The sequence below is a fragment of the Lissotriton vulgaris genome, chromosome 9, assembly GCF_964263255.1.
Source record: "Lissotriton vulgaris chromosome 9, aLisVul1.2, whole genome shotgun sequence".
NCBI classification, from domain to species: domain Eukaryota; kingdom Metazoa; phylum Chordata; class Amphibia; order Caudata; family Salamandridae; genus Lissotriton; species Lissotriton vulgaris.
In genome coordinates, this window is record NC_141697.1 from 1,145,328,371 (window position 1) to 1,145,352,687 (window position 24,317).

General features: G+C 40.5%; 1 protein-coding gene across 1 annotated transcript in view; it reads right to left on the reverse strand.

Annotated features, from left to right (window-relative positions):
• Positions 1-24,317, reverse strand: part of LOC147692934 (contactin-3-like) — an 830,755-nt gene that overhangs the window by 205,730 nt on the left and 600,708 nt on the right. The window contains exon 9 of the mRNA XM_086939195.1: positions 20,590-20,726. Coding sequence (XP_086795321.1) covers positions 20,590-20,726 — 137 coding nt within the window. The remainder of the gene's footprint in view (positions 1-20,589; positions 20,727-24,317) is intronic.

A 24,317-nucleotide genomic window follows, 5' to 3' on the forward strand; every position in this document is an offset into this window, starting at 1 on the left:
TGAGTAGCTCCTCCAAACCCACCCGATACAGAACAATATCTGCTGATGCCCATAGATGTCACCAATAGAGTAGAGGTCTATGGGCTGCTTTATGAGCGATGGACCTGTGGCTTAGAATCAACCGTAAAAGGAGGGGTGGGGTACTTGCTGGAAGGTTCGCCAAAGATCGCAAAAAATGCTTCTCGCCCACTTCCAATGTGGTAGTCCTCTCATGTTTCCATCAAATCAATTCAAATCATACACATTTATTGAGCACGCATATCACTCAATAGTCTCATGGCGCTGGTGAATGTCTCTGAGAGGAAAAGACTTCATTGCAGTTATATGCCAATAGATGTCCATAATTCTCCCACATACAAAGCCCCGCCTGTTGCTTGTAGGTTGAAGATATGGATGGCTGGAGAAGCTGGTTGGAAGCTTGAACTCTTAAAGCCCCTCAGGATACCCCCTGCGTATACCCTCGTATTTGTAAAGTGTGTGCCAGCAGCCTTCATGATAATAAATACTTAAACACAAATTGACATTAATCTAAAGTGAAGATACTTTAGTATTTTTCCTAAACTGCTAAATCATGAACATGTGCATTACACGCTATTGGGATAATTTAAATATAATATAATGTAGACATTGCCTTAGACAAGGTGTAAAGTTTTGTTTCAATATCTGTAAAATCAATGTTACATCTAAATAAGAAATACTTAAATATTTAACAATGTAACAGTTCCCGTTGTCTACTGCTTTATTTGTATTTTAATACATTTCAATTCTCACATTCTTTTTTTAAGGTTTCATGCATGTGTGTTTATTTTAACCACTGCCAAGTTAGTAGAAACATACATATATTAACATTTAAATTTTTTTTAAAAGGTTTATTTTGGTGTAAGTGTCCATTATCATGATGAATGCTTGCACCAAAATTACATATTTACAACAAGGGGTGGTGAGGGACAGAGTCTCTGAATTAAACAGAATACTCTCACCCAGTCAAGAGATCAGGGCTAGATCCAACACCGTTTTTTAGCTCACTGCACCATCCCAGTTTCAGAACCTGGCTGTATGCAAATTAGTCTGTTCCTGTCCCAGTGCATGATGGGAACAGGGCAAACCAAACTACAAAAGCCAATTCTTACACTTACTACATCAATTAACATTTTTTATCACTAGTGTTAGCACTGCTCAAAATGGTTATATAAAGAATCTTGGGTCTGCTGTATGTTTTCTTCATTTGGGTGTGTGCCTTTTGGCTGGTGTTTTTTGTTCAGGTGAGTGTGCCTTTGGTTGGGGTTATTGTGGGTGTAGGTGTGGATGTGTGTGTGTGCATGTTTAGATGAGTGTGCTGTCCAGGTTGGTTGGTCTGGTTGTGGTGCTTTTCGGTGTGCTTGTGGTGGTGGTTGTGGTGCTTGTAGGTGTGGTGGTTGTGGTGCCTCTGGACGTGCTGGTGGCAATGGTGTGGTGTTGGTTGGGGTGCTTGTGGCTGTGCTGGTGGGTGTGGGTTTTCTAGAGGTTGTGGGGGTGGCGGTCGTTGTGGGAGGTGGATATGGTGGGTATGGTGGTAGTTGTGGGAGTTGTGATGGTTATGGTTGGGGTGGTTGTAGTAGTGGTTGTTTTGGTTGGGGTGGTGGTTGTAGGTGTGGGAGAGGGTGTTTTGCTTGTGGGTGTAGTGGTGGTTTTAGGGGCTGTGGCAGTGGTTGTGGTAGGAGTGTGTATGTAGTGTCAATAGTGTCTATGTGTTGTTTGTATGTTTTCTTGTGTTTCTTTGCATGTGTGTGTTTATGTGTGGGTGTGAGTGTTGTGCTTGTGTGCAGGTGCCTACAAAGCAGTGAGTGTGCTTAGGGTTATGGTGGGAGCTTGTTATTGGTATGAGCATGGGAACCATGGGAGTTGGGTCACATGGTTGGGCTGGTTGGAAGGCTGCAGTCAGTGAGGAGGCTAGTCCTGTAAATAATCTCTACATGCTATCCATAGCTCTATGAATGTCTTCCAGCTATGCTACCATTTGTTGCATACTGCAACTAGGGTCCTGGATGCCACTCAGGAGTGCAGTCTGGTCTAGAGAGATGCTGTGTATTAGGTCAACAGTCTCCTCACTCAGCACCCCCAGGGGTAGAGGAGCAAGGGGTTAGGTGCCTATGGCAAAGGGGACACGATTTCTATTAGGGGCGGGTATGGCTAACGATGGGGGCAGCAAGAGGGAGGGTGGTGATGGCCCACTGGCTGGCTGAGAAAGATGCAGGAGGTTCCCGTGCTTGTAGGGTCTGCCAACACTAGGGACTGCTGGCTTGTGGAGGCCTCCATAGATGATGATGATGATGATGATGATGAGCTGGTGGCCTTTACCCTCCATGCCACTGTGTCCTTTTGTGTCTGAGGTATCATCACCTGAAGAGCAGTGGCCAGCTGCTTCACCACCTTCGTGGCCACTGTCCCATTTGCATCCTCCTGAAGATGCTGAAAAGACATACACAATAATGTTATTGTATCTGAGTAAATCGAACAGATCGTCAAGTTTTTTCTGTAAACATTTTTACAATTATCAGAATTAACCTGCTTCTAGTTTTTAAAACTTTGCTACATTTTTATCATTATCTCCTGCATGTAGGTAACATCTCCAGAAACCATTTGGTCATACGTTTTGTAATGTCACCATTTAGCTCCTATATCATTTATGATCTTTTTAGCCACCTTTTGAAATTCTCTCCAGTAACTGTTGAATACTTCTGAATATTTCAGATTTGTGGTATTGGATAATGACCTTATGTCATAGAAAAACGAACACAGCAAAACTACCTTTGTACTTTAGGCACAAATTGGTACAACATCACAATAAATATTTCATACATTGATTTATATATAACTTACAAATTTAAAAATAGTAAGTAAATCAGAATATGCAACAGATTAAACCTTGATCCTGTTCTACAATTTCCTTGTGTTGAGCCTAATTTGGCATTTTCCAGATGGAATTCTCCAACATAAATGTGACAGAACATTCTATCTTCCCAAGTCCCTTTAAATAGTCTATTTATTTTAATATTGATACATACTCTGGACATAAAAAACGAAATATAAAAAAGTTGTGTGGTATGCGTTTCTCTGTCACCAATCTCAACACATTCCCCTCTGTTTTATAAAAAAAATGTATGCTTATCAATTGTTTTTATAAAAAACAGCCTGGCGTACATGCACATTGGTTAATGACTAACACATCATGCAAATCTTTCACTTTTAACCTAACTTAAGATATATTTTTGATGGAAAACATATTTGTGATATGTTCATAATCAAAAATGTAGCAATTTAATCTGATGTTCCTAGTATTGTGTGGCTCACATTCTCACTATTGCTTTTCTATAATACCAACTCACCAATGTGATGTTTGGAACATCCACTCTATCATAAGTCCATGTAATGCCATGTCGTAGGACTAATTTAACATTATTCACAATAGTGAGGTTCATGACACCTGACCCTATTATAAAGTGTGGCCTGTTTGATACAACTGTCCCTTATAACATCACAGAAAATAATGTATATTTGTTGTTTAGGCAGGCATGTGTCTGCTCAAAACAGTCCTTTGTGAGTGATCAGAAATATGGTGAAATCTTATTTTAAAATTGATATACATAACATATCATCATACACCTTGTGCAAAACTTACACCATCAAGAATTCTTCATGTGCGTTGGATCTGTTGAGCTTAATGTTGATGTCATATTTCGTCATTGTAACAAAATATTGTTAAACTCAAAATAGAACGTACCCCCATGATGGCGATGTTTGGCTCTCAACTGTCCATCAAGCTGAGATTAGGCCACTGCAAGTATCTGGGCCATTAGAGGGGTCAGGGTGCAGCACATGTGGTTCTCATGTTGGGAGGGCTGCCCGAGCTGGACTTCAGATTAATTTTTGGTCCAGCATCGTAGTTCCTCCCAAGTCTTGCGAAAACGTATGCTGTTCCACTTCTAGACTCTCAGGGTCTACATCTATTTGGTGATGGTCTTCCATATGTGCGTTGACCTTTATGCATTCAAGAAATGAAAGCAAAAAAATCAGTTTTATGACTTTTTGTTTGTCTGAATTTATGTAACACATTTTTCAGAAATCAATCACAAACATTGATCAAAAGTTACAACACAATATTTTGGTTTCTTATTCTAATAACATTCAAAAGAGTAGCCTGAGGAAACCTGTTGAGTACACTTAGCCCTTGTCATGTCCTATGTTTACTAATCAAGGACAGGCACATTATCTAGGCAAGGGGTCTTCAAACCTTTCTGCAGAGAGAGTTACATCTTATCATTGAAAATCATTGAGAACTACTGAAGGCTATACAACTTTCACATTGTTACCAGACGTCCCAGCTTCACAGACTTTAACCCTAAACGCAATAGAGCCAGATACAAGGGTTTAACTAAATACTATGGCTTAGGGCACTATGAAAAAGTATTTTGGGGAGCACCGTCTTTATGGATGTGTGAAAATGTGTGCATATGTATGGGTGTCCATATGAAAATATTTGTACCCGTGATTGAGAGCCTGTGTCGAATGTACTTGCTGGGGCAAACGTGCACTTTACAAATACGCCTTTTATGTTATGTTATGTTACTTGCTACACAGCCCACACCTTTTGCCATATGTGACACCGATACATGTATAACACAAACATACAATAATTTCCTTAAATGGAAGAAATTATTTGTCCAAAAAGTTCATAATGTGGAACATTACTCTGCACTTTAAATTGCTCTCGTTATAGAAAAAGGCTGTGTTTTTCCATTAAAGGTATGGCACAGTGTCTACTGGAAGTAAGGGGCCTGCTGTTTGTAAAAGCCACGCCTAAAAATTGGGAGACGCCTACAAATTGGGAGAAAATTGAAATGAAAAGTTCACTTAATCATGGATGTTACTTTCCTTGTTGATTTTCTTCCATGTAAAAGAATTCAGAAACATCATTTTATTCATAGCTCCAAGATTGAGTTGACAAGGATTTTTACTTCAGAGTAAAATTCCTCACTGCTTCTCTTGTTCATCTCTGTGACCCAACCTGGCTCAAAAATCTGACTGATCACTGCTGATTACCAGGCGATGCCCTCTGCAGCCTATTGATAATAATGGTAAATGAACACAGCTCTTCCTCAACTTTAACAGTATAAAATTACCTTTTGCTTATTTAAAAATGTACTCAAGGCTATGAGCTAATCTGAAGATGTACGGGAGCTACTGGTAGGTCGTGATCAACTGTGGCATAATACAAATAGCAAATACAACTTTTATTTGGTATGTGAAAACAAAAAATATATGTTAATATGTAGAGAAAATGTCATGCATTTTCTAAAAGAACATAATGTTAATTTAGTTGATTTCATGTGAACATATCAAATATACATGTGTTTACATAGAAATACACTACAAATGAAATATAAGGCTTCAAACACACATCACATACTGATGTTGTGGTGTTGTCTAAATATAATTTGTTTAAAAATACACATCATCATTGTAATGTGTAATTTAACATGAACAGAAATGTCACTTCAATCACTACACTTCACTCAAGAACTGAAAGGGACATTCTAGCCTGTATTAAAAAAAAAACAAGTTAGTCAGAACAAATTTCTTTTTTTAACATGTACCTGTTCCTCTGGTGAGCCACAGCATTGGCTGTACAGGAACAGGAGCTCTGTAGCCAGCAATTTCAGCTCCTCTGGCAAGAAGGCACATCGCGGCGCCCAGAGGTCAGAAACAGCAGCAAAAGTTGAGGAGGTGTTGTTGGCTGCAGTGCTAGGACGTAAGTGAGCTTTTTTTAAATACTGCATACAAGTACACGATGTACGCAATCGTCAATGGAGACGGATACATTCGCTGGGTTTTGTACATTGCTTTCACACATGTTAGCTTATGGCGGTGTCCGTCGTGGAGTTTTACACCCACTACCCAGTCAACTTCCACTGACGGCCGTCTCATAGCAAATGTCCTAACGGTGAGGTGAGGTGCCCGTCTTTTAGGTTGTTTGTCTTTGCAAAGTGCGTCATCTCTAGTAAAATTGGAGGCTAGCTTGTTTAAATATGCAAACTGGTAATTTTAATCTATATAATTATTATTTTTTTAAAACAGTATCATGTAGTGCGTTATTGTGGTTAAATGCCATAGTTGGCGGCTTTGTTTATACAACCGTTGATGGTGTTTAGATGAAAAATAAATATATAAATAAATAAAGGTGTAAATATTACATTTAAAATGTATTATTTACACATTTCCTGAAAAAAATAATAAGCATGTAAAAAAAATTGTTTTCACACAAATATGTACAGATATGTTAAGTAACCAATTATATTTTTATGTATACATGACATTTGTGTTAGATCTAGAACCATTGTTTTCAAATTATATTTAATTATTTACCATTTTTTTTAGACCTTATAGTCATGGAAGAATGAGATATTATCAAGGAGTTCAGATTTAATATGAAGGCAATTATTGATTTGGGTCATCAGCTTTACCCAGATCTTCTGCTTTAAGATACGAATTCCACAGCTGTGACACCACTAGTGAAAATCATGGCAGTACTTATTTTGTGGGATGCAGGATTGATCCAATACATTGTGGCAGTATCTGGTGGAATGTCACAACCAACTTCAGTGTTGTGCTACAAAAAGTTCTTTCTTCAATGATGAGTCACATCAAAGCCTACATAATGAAGATTTTGCCAACGTGAAGGGAGATTTTTATGCTTTGGGTCACCTACCACATGTGGTTGGAGCACTTTATAACATACAAATTGCCTTAGTGTCACCACGTGCCAGGGAACAAATCTATCACAATCGAAAGAACTTTCATTCAGATAATGTGCAAGTTGTCTGCTTTCCTGATTTGTACATCACAGGCATGTGTGCACGTTTTCCAGGATGAACCTATGATTCCTTTGTCCTACAGAACAGCAGTAGACTCCTGCAAATGTCACAACTTGGATGGAGTGGGCCTGGCTTGTTCGTGAGTACAATCTGTCAATATATTGTTTGTTTAATTTCAAATGTCATGATCTACAATAGTAATAAATGTTTTGAATCTTTTTGTTTTGGTCATATAGGAGACTCAGTTCATCCTAACCGACCATGGTTGTTGATACCGCAGCAGAATTCAACAATGCCAGGGGAAGTCTGCTTCAATGAGGCCTGTGGTACAACACAGAGGCTAATGGAGCAGGCTTTTGGGCCAGATTTCAATGACTGGATAAGACTAGTGGAGCCTTCTCTGCAAACCCGATAATGTGTGCCGAATCACCATGGCCTGCTGCATGTTGCACATCATAGCCCTGCAATGGAATATCCCATACATCAGCTACTGGGTGATGATGTTAAAATCATGATGATGTTAAAATGCTAAATGAAGATGATAGCGGTGAAGAGGAAGGCATTGTGATTTTTTGTATTATATTATGTTCTTCCATGGTGACATGGTGAATGGCACTGATGATTTGGATTATGCGTAGGGTGTAATGGTTTATTTAGAACAGGATAAATATTTATTTCTTAAAATTTAGTAAAATACATTCGTTTTTGCTATTTGTTTTTTTGTCATTTTAGGAGAATGTGAGAAACATTAGCTACATGGCATTTATTTATGAATAAACAATTATTTTCTTTTTTTCATTTTGATATGTGTGATGTAAGAAGAAAATGATGAAGTAATTGAAAAAAGAAGTACATCAGCAGTCTTTGACTTTTTTTAGTTTTGTTTTTATTCAGCAAAACCAAAAACCTAAAACAGGATGTAAACAAAATCAAAAATGTATAAAAGTCAATGACGGTGAATGAAACTATTATTGAAGAGCCAAAGATTTCCAAAATACAACTGGCATCAGAAATGTGAATGTGTCTAGAAAATAGCCCACAGAGTGAATGGGGGTTACATACTGGAGGAAATTAGGTTCTGTGTCTCTTTGTGGTGGTAGTCTTGCCAACCTCTTCTAGTGGTCCGGATGAATGTGTGCTACTGTGGGGGGCTGGTGGATCCAAAGTGCAGTTACTGAGGTTGGTGCAGGTGTTGATTCTTGTGGCAGGGCCTCCTTTTCTGTGGCTGAGGAAGATATAGTTAGCCAAGATGTTATTGGGCCAAAGAAAGGGGAGGATGGTGTTGGAAAAGTCCTGCACATATCAGTGTAAATTTCAGGCAGCACCCTAGTCAGGGAGTCCAAATTGGAGTTCAGATTCTCTATCTGTACACTGTACTCCTTCGTCAGTTGCTCTGTAATGACCTGGCCCATCATGTCTTGGGACTGATGGAGTGATCCCAATTCTTGGTGGGTGGTAGCATGGGTGACAGTGAACCCACTGGCCCCGCTTTGCTGGCCCACAGATTCCCTCGCATGACACCTACCCCCACTACCCGGTGCTCTTGACCCAGTCTGCTCATCCCACTGGTTCCTGGCTGAACTGGAGGTGGTGGTGTTGGCTTAACTGCAACCAGGTCTCAGGGGAGCACAAGATATAGTTGATGTTGGTTCAAACACAGGTAGTGGAGGTATCCATAGGCCGAGGGGTGGTAATAGCTGGAGTGGGGGGTGTAGGTGGTGGCTGAGTGTTATTCACTGTCTGCCCAGTCAGACCAGATGGACCAGTCGGCCACTCATCTTCTGAACTTTTATGAGTGGAGTCCTCCCTGAAGTCTTTTTCCAGGTCTCGAGTGGTGGTATCCTTAGTGGCAGATTGGTGTCCCTTTACTATCTGTGATGGACCTATAATGAATGTAAAAGAAACAAGTTGTCAAAGTCTGGATCATATGTAAAATGAGTTTGAAGCTAAAAGTGAAGAAGAATAAAAGAAAAAATCTAATTAATATCATGAATGTACCTTATAGTGGTATTATAATACAGTATTCAAACAGTTTAAATTACACGCAAAAGAACTTCAAAAAGCAGGTAAACAGATGTCCTGAAATTAAATTAATAGAAAGCGCACATAAGATATACCAAAGATTCAACACAAAACAGTAGAGAGGAGAAACATGACAAAAACATTCCAATACCTAGCAGGAAAACATTCTGACAATTTCACAACTTAGAAGGATACATAGCATTACGTATCAAATAGACAACGCAGAGTAAATGTGTTAAAAAATAAGATACCTTATATTCAGCAGACAAAATTACATACCTTCACATTTGTAAGTCAGAAAACTTTGATTTGTGAAACAGATACCATCCATTCAATGAGATACCAAGGATAGGACGATCTAAAACATTAAACACAAACACATTTAAAACATAGCATGAAATAGAACTTGATAAATTACATACCACTTCAACATGTGTGAACAATTGATAGAAAAGAGAGAATGTGCAAAATGAAATTGCAATATTATTTTTAGAAAAAGAAGGCATCGAATTAGTTGTAGTCATTTCAATTAAACATGCAAAACTCCTTCACAATTGTAAGTTAAACGTACATAGTGAAGATATGCAGTAAGAACAAAAAACTGAACATTTGAATATGAAAGACATATATGAGATATGCTATTAGGTGTAAAAGCACCATTACATCATGAGATGTCTCTTAATTACAGCTAAATACATTTAAACAAACAAACAAGACAAAAGTAATTATACTGATATATCTAGGTGTATATGTTTAAGAAATGTATAAAACACATTAGCAATAGCTAAATTAAAATGAAAAATCACATTTAAGTTTAGTACCACATTCCAAAGTATACCTTTTCTACTTCACCAGAAATTTCTGTCAAGCCTTCAGGTTGCAGGGTCTGCAAAACCTTCTCATCTCAGGCACAAATTTGTAAAGGGGCTGGGAAAACCACCACCACCAGTTCTCTGGGCCTCCAGGTGAAGCTTGGAGGCCAGGGAACGCGCTCTCCCCCACAGGTCGTTCCACCTATCCTAATTTACTTCTGTGTGTGCAGGTTGTTTGCTCTAGCATTCACTCTTTCAACTATTCTGACCCAAACTTGCCTTTTCTGAGATATTGTTGTGTTTTGGAATTGGGCTACAAGCAATTGTGGCTCTATAGTAATAATTTCATACACCAAGACTGACAATTCTGCCTCTGTAAAATTGTGATTTCTCTTCCCTGACATTATAATGTAATCAAATTAAATGAATTCGTAAACCCACAAATCAAAGAAACTAAAGTGTAAAATGCACAAGTAACAGAGGAAGCAAAAAAAAACAGAATACCCAGACAAAACTTCTCCAGGAAAATGTTGTGCTGTGGTGTGTTGGAATGGCAAAGGATCATGGTCTGAAATGGAGTGTGTTTTATAGGGTGGTACGCCGGTGCAAACAGTTAGGCAAAACACATCAGGTCTGGGATGCTCGCATCCATGCTACATCCACAGGAATAGTCCAATGTTGACCGCGTCCTGCAACGGAATCACTCAGTCGGGAAGCCACCTCTAAAACACCGCCAGCACAACTGTGAAATCTAAATAGGCTCAGCGTCATCCTGCAACGCTGACAGAGAAATGTTAGCCAGCAGAGAAGTCCACTGCGTCAACTCCAGGGAACCGTTTAAGCAACAGGAACTACTCTGTCAATGCAGACTGCAGTTCATGGCTGTAGGGATTCTGTTAGCTTGTTGTAGTATTTGTATACTTCACCACAGAGGAACGATGGTAGTTCTGCCAAGGTCTAAATCAGTCCCAGAGTCCTAACTTATATTAATTGATATTAATTCATTCCTTAGTTCTGCAATTGAGCTAAAATCATTTAGAATCATTGCCGAGGTAAATGCTGGGGTAAATGCAGTGAAAACAGCCAACACGTGTTTTGCTTACTTATGTAAAAATGTAAGGCTTAATACAGATTAAAGTCCCTAAGCAACAAATAACCCAAGTAGGTCAGAGTTTTTGTTTAATATTGTAAACAAAAATGACAAATGTACCTAGAACTCGTTGTCTGGTTGTAGTTGGGATAGGTACCACTGAGATAGTAGTGTTATTTATTATATTTATTTTTGTGTTTTATATAGAGCGCGAACGTGACCGTTAGGGTATTAGAGCAATTTACAGGAGACACAGCAATGAACAACAGGCTTAGAATCAAAGAGTACACAACGATTAGGATAGGGGCGGGGAGGTGGGTATATAACGGATAGAAGTACAAGTATTTACAGTTTAAATTTACAATTGCTCAAGGCAGGCCCCAGGTTTCTTGTCTGGTTATGCTGGTAATCCTGGGATGTAATAGTCGGGAGTTGTTCAGGGTCTCTGTGGTGGTTGAAGGCGAATTCTAAGCGAGGAATTAGTCCATAAGGAAGGTTTTGGCATCCTTTTTGAAGTGTGCCAGAGAAGGGATTCTTCTGATGGCGGGTGGGAGAGAGTACCATATTCTTGGTGGGCTACAGAGAAAGCCCGATTGGTATGAGTTATAGTCCCTAGAGCAGCTCATAAAGGGCTTTATTTAAGGCTGAGACTGGAGTCCATTGTACATAACATGTCTGCATATATTTGTGGTCCACTTTGTAATGACCATGGGTGGAGGATGAGGCTGGGTTAGTGGATGTTGAGTATGTGAACCTAATTTACCTTTGTAAGACTTTGTGGAGCTCTGTTTACTAAAACAGGGGCACATTGTAAACAATGTCTACAATTGCATAGCATCTGCTTGGAATCAAATTGAGTATTTTTAGAACAAGGGTACCCCATAAAGCGAACCTGGGGTGAGTATATACTTTTTAAAGAAACAATGGTTCAAAGGTGGCCTAATTAGGTCCTGAAAGAAGTGAAGCGAAATAATTAATTAACGCTAGGGAGCTAGAGAGGTAGGTTCTTATAGAATCTTTTATTTATTTACTTTCTTTTTTCTTTGTTCTTTACAATTATTATAGTACTTTTCAGGTGCTTAAGTGAGTGACAAGGTGCAGGACGTGACATAAGTGAACAAAGTGAAAAACGAAAATGTCACACAACAACAAGGCTTAAAACCACAGAGATATATACAATGAAGTGGGCATATTTCCTTGAGTAGGTCGACGACGTTTCGATCTATGTTAGTTTAGATCATCATCAGGACTGAAGAACCTCCTGAAACTAAATTTTTTTTATTGAAATTAAAATGAGGACCTACGCATGTATTTTAAATTAAATACTAGTGCTCCCAGTTTCAAAACTGACTTTTTTCATGCATATTTTGAACAGTTTCATTAGTGCGCTTAGCAGTCTCACCATTTATGTGATGCACATATTTCTTAATCTAGCAACAAAAGTCGACATTTTGGTGCAAGCACTAATTTAATTTGCGTGCAGGTACTTTGGCTCATTACCTCAGGGTCGTGATATCCGACAGGGAATAATTTCGAAATTGGTTCACTGGCGTTATATTAATTTGCCAGGAAAAGGTGTTCTGAGGAAACAAAACCATGGACATTTCAATCTTTTGGAATCTGTATAAATATAGATTACCATTATGAATTGGCTTTTGTAATTCCAATTGCTGGTCAGATTTCACATGGGAATATACTCAGTTTTTTAGTTGACAAAAACTTGTTGTAGAATACTCACTATGGACCTGAGTAAGAATTAGTGATTCGTTTTTTCTTAGATGTTACATGTCCTGGCCTTATTTACGCTAGACTGGTACAGTTAATCATTTTCGCTAGATAGGTACAGTTAATTATCAATATTTGAAGTACCAACCTCGGGTCTCAGATTGACATTTAATTTATGTAGTTTCTATGGACAAGGCGCAGTTAAATTAGTGCTTGCACCAAAATGTCGACTTTTGTTGCTAGATTAAGAAATATGTTCAAAATATGCATGAAAAAAGTCAGTTTTGAAACTGGGAGCACTAGTATTCAATTTAAAATACATGCGTAGGTCCTCATTTTAATTTCAATAAAAATATTTTAGTTTCAGGAGGCTCTTCAGTCCTGATGATGATCTAAACTAACATAGATCGAAACGTCGTCGACCTACTCAAGGAAATATGCCCACTTCATTGTATATATCTCTGTGGTTTTAAGCCTTGTTGTTGTGTGACATTTTCGTTTTTCACTTTGTTCACTTATGTCACGTCCTGCACCTTGTCACTCACTTGAGCACCTGAAAAGTACTATAATAATTGTAAAGAACAAAGAAAAAAGAAAGTAAATAAATAAAAGATTCTATAAGAACCTACCTCTCTAGCTCCCTAGCGTTAATTAATTATTTCGCTTCACTTCTTTCAGGACCTAATTAGGCCACCTTTGAACCATTGTTTCTTTAAAAAGTGGAATCAAATTGAAGCAATTCCTCATTTTTATCTGCAGTCATCCCCAATTGCTTCTCTTAATTATATTTCTTTTGGGAATCACATCTTTAAATCATTGTGAATTGCAGAAGTGTTAGTAAACGGTTTCTAGGTTTTAAAAAATGACTTAATTGGTGTGTTTGAGGACAATAGATTGTTAACTGGGTAGAGCATGTTACAACCTTCCATGAAGTTAGTGAGTCTGTGTCTTTTTAGGTAAATGTTATTTCATTGAGTAAAACTGGGTTTATCCTGATTACTGAGGAACAGTCTTTGACTGTGAACAATATATGTAAAGTGTTTAAGCCACACAGAACAACATTAAGTTAAAAAAAATCAATAAGTAAGTTTCACAAACCAAGGTTGTAACAAGAAGAATACTTTATTTTGTAAAACATGGCCATTGCTGAAGTAAAAGTTAAAAACAGTTACCAGCAAACTGTGCTGGGAAGTGAAAGGGCAAGGGAAGGGTCAGTTACATTATAGGTGGAGAACTAAAATTTGCATAAACATCTAAGGTTGCTGTTCATTTTTCTCCTGGTTACTTCTAAAGTTCTGACATTTTGTAGGAACTGCTTTCTGTGTACTAGAAGTGAGAGGCAAGCTCAACCTTTCTATTCAGCTAGGGATTCATCACCAGCCCTATTTCGTACTGGCCATTTTTCTGTTTTGCAAAGAAGCCCTTCTAGTCATGTATCTATTCATTGTATTCTAAAGGCTATGTGAAGGGAGTCTTTCTTCTCGTAGTCACTGTGTGCTGATTGCTGATGAGGCACAACTCTAACCTAAGAAATTTCCCACATTCACTTCAGTTTTGTTTTGCAGTATGTCCTGCTCCTTTAGTCACCAAAAGTCCCAAAACAGGCCTTTTTGAGGATCTCGCAAAATGGCAGGATCAGTTAGCCTCTGTGTAAAGCTTACCCACTCCCTGAGGCTGGCATAGCAACAACATATTATCCCAGTATCTCCTACCCTACCAAGGTACCTATGTTTTTGGGCCCCTAGACAAGGTTTGTGGTTACTGGAGAGAGCCTGGTTATAGGCATGCCGACTCAAGAGGAATGTTGACACCAGAACCCTCTAAAAATGCCAAATATCAGGGTCTCTGCCCATTCTTTCTAGTTCTTTTATGCTCTCTCATCTACCCTGCCCTCACCTTTCTTGATAAATATAGTGTGATGTTCCTGTCATTAGTCTCACTAACTTTCAGGAATCTTCCATCAGGCTATGTGCATCCAATGATCCTTCATTTATTTGTAGGGCTCGTTCACACCTCAGGGTGAGAATTTTCAATTTGTCATGTTTAGAGCTTTCCCACTAAAAGTCAAAGGGTTCACCACAACCTAGTCCAACAGCTATCCGGGCTCATGGACCCATTCTCAGTCACATCCTGCTGCCTTATCCGGCTGAAGATTTTTGACTTCCATTTCAGAGACTAAGTCAGAAGAAAAACTTCCAACCAAGAAGAATGTGGTTTCTGTTATCGACCCGCAGTGGTCCAAAATTCTGCCTAGGTCCTGGTCGAGCATAATCAGATGACTCAGGTTTCACTTAACTCTTTTGGGTGTTATTTCTATTGATAACTATAAAAATCATGTTAGAAATTGGGTTCTCTAGTTGGCAGAGGTAGGTACCTTTGTCCAAATAGGGACGCTTACTTCTAGTCAGGGTAAGGGTGATACACACTTTAGATAACCCCTGCTCACCCCCTTGGTAGCTTGGCACAGGCAGACAGGTTTAACCCAAAGGCAATGTGTAAAGTATTTGTACCAACACTCACAGTAACACAGTGAAAACGCCACAAGTGGACACCACACCAGTTTAGAAAAATAAAATATCTTTATCTAAACTAAACAAGACCAAAACAACAGAAATCCAACATACAAAATCTCAGTAGAATGTCTTTAGAAAGGTTGTTGCAAAACAAAACTTGTAGATGATGAAATGCAACACTTTACTCTCAACGTACCTGGGATGTGTAATGCAAAACTTAATCTCCGCCAAGCGGAACGCCAGTGGAGGCGGAACTATTGTCCTGTTTCTAAAACCCGTTACACTGCCCTTCTAGTACAATACAAGAAATCCATACTGGAAACCAAAAAAATTTACTTTTCATCTAAAATCCAGCTCACGGAGAACCGGCCAAGAGAAATATTCTCTATCGTTCAAGATCTCGCTTATTCCGATAGAGCCTCACTCAAACTTTCTCCCTCACAACCACTATGCGATTCCCTCAACTCCTTTTTCCTCGACAAGATCAGTAAGATTAAAGCTAAGATCCCCCCCACCCTTCCCCGGTTTTCACTGACCCTTGCTGTCCTCCAGCTACAGCACTTCTTGATTCGATTCCCCCCCTCACAACCGATTCACTCTCCTCCATTCTCCCGCTGGTTAAATCCGGCTCCCCGTTGGATCCCTGCCCTGCTTATATTTTGAAGCAGATCTACTCTCACTGCCCCTCACCGCCCCTTACGTTTCTTAACAGCTCGCTGTCCCAGGGTATTGTTACCCCAACACTCAAATCGGCAGTGATCGTTCCGATCTTAAAAAAACCTGGGGCGGACCCTTCGGATCCAGCCAATTACCGCCCCATCTCTCTTCTGCCTTTCTTGGCAAAGGTACTGGAAAGTCATGTTGTCAAAACCTTGAGTGAGTTTGTGGAAAGAAATAGTGTCTTGGCTCCGAGGCAGGCCGGTTTCCGCCCAGCTCATTCAACTGAGTCCGTAATTATATCTGTCCTGGATAACCTCCGAGATGGAATGGACACTAATCAACCTCAGGCCCTGGTCCTCCTGGATCTTTCCGCCGCATTCGACACGGTGGACCATACCATCTTACTTTCATGTGTCGAGGCGGCGGGAATCGGAGGGACTGCCCTGTTATGGCTATCCTCCTTCTTGAGTGGTCGCACTCAGGCGGTTCGCCTGGGTGAGTATTCAGCTGACTTTCGGCTCATCCAGTGCGGGGTCCCCAAGGATCCTCTTTGTCCCCCCTTTTATTCAACCTTTACATTGCCCCCCTTATTTTTGCTTGGATGAACTTCAACCACCTGAAACTCAATCCCGATAAAACGGAATTGGTGTTGACAGGTGGTTGCTCCAGTCCCTGGTCCTCTTCCTTTTGGCCCCCTTCCTTAGGTTCCCCACCCATTCCTGTCCCCTCGGTCAAAACTCTTGGGTTTAAAATTAACAACCAACTCTCCCTACACTCTCAAGTCAGTGCCGTTGTATCCTCAGCCTTCCCCTCCCTCAGGACAATACGTAAAGTTTCACGATTCTTTTCCTCAGATGCGCACAAACTAATACTTCTGGCCATGGTAACATCTCGCCTGGACTACGGCAATGCCCTTTATCACGGCATGCCTGAGTACCTCATGAGGCGTCTCCAATTGGTCCAAAAACAAGCCGCTCGACTGGTCTTTAATCTACCAAAATCACACCACGTTACACCCCTCCTCGTTTCCCTGCACTGGCTCCCTGTCCGGCAGCGCGCCTTATTCAAGCTTGGCTGTACCATCTTTAAATCCCGGACAGGCTCTGCCCCTTCTTTCATTAACACAGCCATTCAAGACTACATTCCATCGAGAGAACTCCGTTCTTCTTCCCACCGCCTCCTTGTGGTCCCCCGCTTCAAACGGAAGAAGTGGGGGGGCTCCAAATTCTCTACCACGGCCCCAGCTTTTTGGAACTCTCTCCCACTCTACCTGAGAACCTGCTCCCAGTACCCTCTGTTCCGTAAAGGCCTCAAGACCTTTCTCTTTACCCAAGCCTTCCCCTCTTAAACGGTCACATCCCCAAACCTTCCTGCCCCCTGAGTAGCAGTAGCCATATAGCGCCAAGAAACCGCTAGGTGTATGAGCGCTCTACAAAACCCTTAAACTCAAACTCACTCAAAACAAACAAAAGGGTCGCAGAGAAGGCGATGTGTCGATTCTTCCTGCGCTCCAGGTCCGATGCGACAAGATGGCGCATTGATGGGTTGTGACAATCCGTTGCGATGCGAGAAAATTGCATCTTTACTGCGATCCGACAACGTAGAGGCAATGCGAGCACGCCCGACGGCCGTGTGCCGAACTCAGTGGTTTTCTGTGCCATGACAGGCCCTGCAACACCATTCTCCAATGATGCAATGGCACCCGCTGTGCGACTGCACGCTTCTCTGGTGATACCACGGCGAACAAAGGCAGCGGCAACACGCTTCCTCGATGATGAGACAAAGGCTGCTGCGGTGGCGTCACGCTTCTCTCTCATTGTGTCATGCTTCCAGGTTCCCGCAGCAAAAATGCCTCACACACAGTTACAGGCCCTCCTGCCAGACTGGAACTCCTAGCAAGGAAGTTCAGGGAAGCTGAGAGTCCTTTTGTGCCTGGGACTTCAGAAACAGGAGGCCAGCTCTTCTCAGGCCCTTGGAGACTTTTCTTCTGATGGACACAGCACACAGCAATGTCCTTCTTCAAGCAGGAGACACAGCACACAGCAAAGTCATTTAGTCCTCTCCTCAGTAGAAACAGAAAACTGTACACCAACCCCAGACACACAGCAAGGGCAGTACTTCTCCTCAGTCTCTTCAGCGGATCTTCTTTGGCAGGGATACCTCTTGATCAGGAAGTAGTCTAACCTTCAGTGGTTTCAGCTCTCATATTTATACCCTAAAAGTCTTTATTCTCTATGTGTGAGGGGTGCTGGACCCAGTCCAAACCAGTTCTGGGTGCACTCTGCCAGTGCACAACTTCTTCCTTTGTAAGTGTGGGCCAGGGTCATCAGACGCACCACAAGAGGTGGAGCCAACATTGTGGAAGGTAGGCACAGCCCTATTCAGGCCCAGGTGCTACTCCTCCCACCACTCCAAATGCAGATAGGTTGATCCAGCCTAGTGTTGACTCACCCAGACTCCAGGAGCCACCCCCTGTCACTCTCAAACCAGACATTCAATCCACAAACAGGCAGAGGCACACAAAAAGGTTGAACAAGAAAATATCCACTTTCTAAAAGTGCTATTTTCAAACAGCGAATTTAAAAATCATCCTTCCTAAAAGATGTGTTATTAAATTCTGAGTTTGGGGATACCAGATTCCAATTTTCTATCTCACTCCTATGGAAAGATATGCAGGTAAACATGTTACACGGCATTCCCCATACTGTCCTACGGGCAAGATAGTGTTTCAATAGTGAAAAACGAAATTGGCAGTATTCCACTATCAGGACATGTTACCCACACTAGTACATGTCCTACTTTTCACATACACTGCACCCTGCCCAGAGGGGTACCCTGGGCCTACCATAGGGGTGTCCAATGTGTAAGAAAAGAGATCGGTCAGTCCTGGCAAGTGGGTACACTGGCCGGGTCAATATGGCAGGTAACAAACTGCGCACAGGCACTGCCGTGACAGGCCTGAGACTGCAAGCCCATTAGTAGCATTTGAGTTACCAGCCTCGGCACACTTAGTGCACTTTACTAGGGACCTACTGGTAAGACAAATATGCCATCATGAATAACCAATCACTATAACAATTTACACAGAGAGCATATGCACTTTAGCACTGATCAGCAGTGGTAAAATGCCCAGAGGTCTATAGCCAACAACCACAGGTCAGGAAAAACAAAGGAGGAAGGAGCGAAAAGTTTAGGGATAACCCTGCAAAAAGGGCCATTTTCAGCAATCATATCTCCAGTTCCCCTTACTAGATTCTTGCTATTTTGTCAATAAAGTATGTTCTATTTGGGTGAACTGGGGTGGGTTTTTATTTTGTTGTGTTTTCGATTTTTTAACTGTTTTGTTCTTCTAAATGCTTTACACATTTTCTAAAGTTAAGCCTGTCTGCTCTGTACCATTGCTACCAGGGGTTAAGTCCAGGTTGAAACTACTGTAACATTTACTGACTCTGACTTGAGATAAACTACCATCCACACCATCTAATAAGCACTTTCTCACAGCTACACATACAAAATCTACACAATAAACAATTTAAATTGCCTTATGGAAAATGACTATTTCCTTTTCATACAATTGTCTAATTTACTTTGAGGTAAGCCAATATTGTTGTCTACCTCATTAATACTTCACAGTTCTTGGGTCAACTGAAATAGCGCACCATGCTGAGCACTCCACATAATTAACTCAGGTTACGTTTATTACAAGATTTCACCAAACTGCTGTGCAGATAAGTTGGTCCTCCTCTTGTCACCACAATAAACGGACCACTAGCTAAAACATTTTATGGTCAGGAGTAGAATTATATCTCAGCTACTGTCATGGACACAGGCTGTTTTCTAGAGCATGGGAACTCCTTTTCTCAAGTGTGGCTTCCAAACACAGCTCAGGTTTTACCTAATACTAAGCAACACATTCCCTATGCTTCTATTTCTATAGCAATTCATTCTTTCACAAAATAGCTGAACCACATGTTCTCATGTGTTTCCTACTTTATGTCTGTTGTCAGAAAATAACATGTCAACTTGTCATACAGTTCCAGTGAGAGTATAAATTGCAACACATGATGTTGATGTCCTTGTTCTTTCCATTAAGTGAGCCAAAAAGCCAATATCAATTCCAGATGTGTTATTTATGTAAACGTAACTATTTTTGTAGAGGTTAATAGGGTGTACATCAGTGATATTTATTTTGGTAGCTGCTGAGCCTGCGTGTCTTTTAAATGTATCCTACTGGTAAACTGCTTCACGTGACATCTATTTACTCGACTCTGTACTAACAATGTACTAATCACGTGACATCTATTTACTCGACTCTGTACTAACAATGGGGAAAGCATTTATTTAAACATTAACTAAAGTAAAGAAAAAAAGTGAAGAAGGTGTGCATTATTTATTTTTAGAAACCCCTTCATGTCTAAAGACATTGTCAAACAAACATTTAATAATATGATACAGTGTATTCAAAATTCAAAAAAGTGCATGTCTCCATCAGGGGGAAGTGTTACACCTTATTACAAAATATGATATCATTGCATTAAGTGGCATTCGTTTTCAAACATATTCTTAGGAACGTTCATGCATTGTTCCATCTCTGACAGCAATGTCATCATTGGACCAAGAGTCATGTCAGTTGTCATGTGTATCCTCCAGATTCTTCTTTTACTTAGAGGAACATTATAGTCTATTAAATCAAACACAACAGATGTTTCTGTATACTGCACACCCGATTTCAATTAGGGAAGACAAATTGTGGTATCCCTTACTGAAATTAGTCTTTCCGGTTTTGTAAGAATATATTTTTGACAAATTCACCACCATCCAGAACACATATTTAGTATTACGGACACAACTGATATATACGTGTCTTACATATTTGATGGTGCAATGTCCAATACTGTAGCAATGTGTGATTCTACCTCTGCTGTGAACTGTTCTCCATTTTTCAGCCATCTATAGGACGGTTTAGGTTTGCCGCTGGCTCTGCATTCCCAGAAAAGTCGCCCCTCAATTGCAGCTTCCACATTTTTTATTGTCTGCAGCCAGTGGGGTTTCGCTGCATCAAATATAACATTAAACTTTTATTAAAAAGAAACCATTTAAAATAGTAAAATCAGATAGGAAGTATAACTAATGCCACAAATTAAACAACAATGTAATTTAAACTGTAACATAGAAAAACATTGTACCCAAGTGCACAGTTCCTCAAATTAACACACCCTTCAAAGAAAGAACGTTTTCCAAGAAGCTATTCGGAGGGACGGATAGCCATGTACATTTTCAATACATACCAAGTGAGTAAATCATTGTTTTTATTAACCCTATATTTGAGAATTTATTGACAAAAACTCATGAAGAGTATATAAAAATAGTGTCAAGATAAATTTTGAAAATCAAATCATACAAAGTCAAAAGTTCTAATAAGTTACCATGCATCTAGACGACATATAGGGGCATATTATCAAGGGGGCTTATCTCCGCGAGAAGAGATGTGGTGCAAGGATCGGTGTTTGGGTACTGTTTTTCCCAGGAAGAGAGTTGCAGCGCGGATATCACTCAGTAGAGGCCTTTCATTGATGGATCGTTTTGGTTCTTTGGGATGGGACTCGGGACTAGCGGATGCAGTGACTGCCAATCAACAGCAGGTTGCAGGACCATTGCCCACGGCTGAAGGAATGCATAAGTTATTACTAGAGGAACGATCGTCGGCAGCGCTCAAGATGACACCGCCATTGAAGGGAGCGCTGGAACCAATAGTGATAGCGTATCCCAACTCAGAGAGGGATCATATTTGTAAGGAAACATCACTCAGTTGTGAGACACATTTCTCTGCTGAGTGGGTAGCATAGAGTACAGATTTTGAGTTCTGCATTAAATGTTTCTGGTGTGGTTGTGAGGCAATTAGCGGCCAGATTCATCAAGGTAAGGAATTGCGAGTCCTTAATAGTGAATTTTAAGGATTCGCTATTAAGGACTCGCAAAACGGGATTCATGTAGGAATCGCAATTGAATTTGCGATTCCCACTGATTCCTTATTTGCAATTAGCTAATTGCTAATCGCAAATAAGGAATAACTCCCCATTCATGCCTATGGGCCTAAAGGCGAGTTATTCCTTATTTGCGATTAGCAATTAGCTAATCGCAAATAAGGAAGCGATTTCAAGGGTGCCAGGGGTGTCCAAAGGACACCCTGTAGCACCCCTGAAATGTAATCTACATTGGTGTTGCGCACACACATGTCCAAAGGACATGTGTGTGTGTAACATGCAACTTAGAAAAATGCATTTAAATGCATTTTTCTAAGTTTTCTCTATTTACCACGAGGTTTGACCTCGCGGTAAATAGTGGCCCAAAATTGTAAGTAAGCATCAGCATGAAGAGAAGGAGGAGACTGGAGGTACTCTCCTGACAGCGAGGGAGCAGAGGACAGTGCACTGGATAGATGATGGAGTGGGCGATGGGCAGATACCCAATAAAAGTCCTGAAAGGAGGGAGATGGTGTTGCCTGGCCTAGATGAGGAATTGTTGGCTTATGATGAAGACGAGTTATCAATGAAGGAAGGGCAAATAAGGGAAGACAAGGTCTCCTGGGAGAAACAGCGGGGTTTGTCAAGGACTGTGGGGGCTAATAAAGGTTGGGGTTTTGGTGTTTTGCATAGCAGGGAAAAAAGGAAGAAGGTGGTGGGAGCTGACAATGGAAGGAGAGCAGAATGACAGTGGCTTGGTGAATGTAGAGAAGAGGTAATTAGATAAGATTAAAAACCCATGTGTGCAGGGTTCTGGGAGATGCAAGTGTTGTGACTAGTGTCAGTGGATGCGGGGAATGGTCCAGTGGTGGAAGACATGGTTCAAAAAGGTAAGGATACGATTACCAAGGAGGGCAATGGCACAGTAACAAAAGGCAATCAGTCAAAATTTACTTTATTTGGTTTATCACAACCATAAAGCATTCATGTACAAAAATTCTATTAAAATAACAACAGGTTAAAAGTTCAGATGGTTAAAATTTGTTTTAGCATTCATTAATTAAATACTTCCTCCCAGGCCTTATCTGTGGTCTGTTTCTATTTTTTGGAGCAAATTCTCTACAAAGTTCATGAATTTTACCCCGCGGCATATCAGAATGTTTGAGCCTGCTCCCATCCAGCTGGTCACAGCTTGCCTGCAGGTACGGATCTGTAGCTTATTAAAAATAGGTTTCAATAAGTTCTTCCTTTTTTCTATGGAAGATTCACATGTGCACAGGAGGTGACACAAGGTCTCGCTGTGGTAGTCACATAACCTACAACTTCGTCCCTGATGCGTGCCTTTCCATGATGGGATCAAGTCTTTGGAGCAGTGGTCTCCCATTCTGAGGGCCATGAATTTTGTTTTTAACTCCATGGCTGCTAAGGCAATTCCCCTCCTGTGCTGGGAATTGCTATTTTATATTGTTTTTTGACGAGCTGGGCTCGTCATCAGTGTATGAGGAGGCTACACCATGACGAGCCCAGCTCGTCATGAGTGTCGAAGGGGTTAAAGATAGCCGGAAGTGCGCTATGAGGTAGGCTTGAGGTTTTAATTGTTTGTATGAATTTAGAACGGTCCATGCATGGCGTCGCTTGGCCAAAGTCTTTTTATCTTCTACCAAAGATAAGGCTTTTGCATTTAGTTTGCAAATCTTTTTGAAAGATGATTCTTCCAGTGGTTTCTTCCAGATCTCCTCTATTTTGAGGGTTTCTAGTGATGCTCGCAGGTCATTGCCCCATGAGTTGGCTTTATGTCGGTCATATTGTTTTTTAATTTCTTGCCAACATAAGTTGTTTAAGGAGCCCATTTCCCACATCGATTAAGGCTATTAATCTGTAATTCCCGGGTTCCATTTCACATCCGTTTTTATGAATTGGGTGGAAGATGTTTCCTTGCCAGGACGGTGGGATCTTTTTTTCTTTGTGAATGTAATTAAATAGTGGAGTCAAGTATTTTGCCCAGAAGTCGGTGTCATATTTGAATAAGGCGTTTGGCATTCCATTTGGGCCAGCTGCTCCTTCCGCTTTCATTTTCCTTATTAGTGCGGTTAGGTGTTTAATCGTTGTCAACTGTGCTTGTTCCTCTTGGGCAGTGCTTTCCTGCTGGACGTTCTTCCGTTGTCCAGGAGCTGTATCTTTTTGTTCTAGATCTTTTAGATTTTTGATTGTTTCTATGTTGATTGGATAGCTCTGGATGTTGTACAGATTGTTAATATAAGCGGCCCAAGTTGTTTCACTTATTCCTATATTGACTTGTTCACCAGCTACTTTTGAGAGTTTATTTATTATGTTCCAAAATTCTCCACTATTTGGAAGTTTACTTGTTCTTAGAAGGTCCACCCAGATTTCTTCCGTGTGAGCTTTTTTAGCTTTTCTACAGTCCTCTTTATATTCTTTCCTCATTTTTTGTATGTCGTTATTATCTACTTCATTTCCTGACCTTCTTTCTGCTGCCCTTATACTTAATTTTTTCGCAATTTCCCTTTTCTTATCTCTTAATTTGGTGTTATACCATGGCTCTTTGTTTGCTTTGTTACCATCAATTACCGGTGTATTTATTGCAAATTTTCCCAGCACAAATTTATGTAGGTTTTCCCAATTTGCTATGGGTGATTGGTTTTCCGTGCCCGTGGGACAAC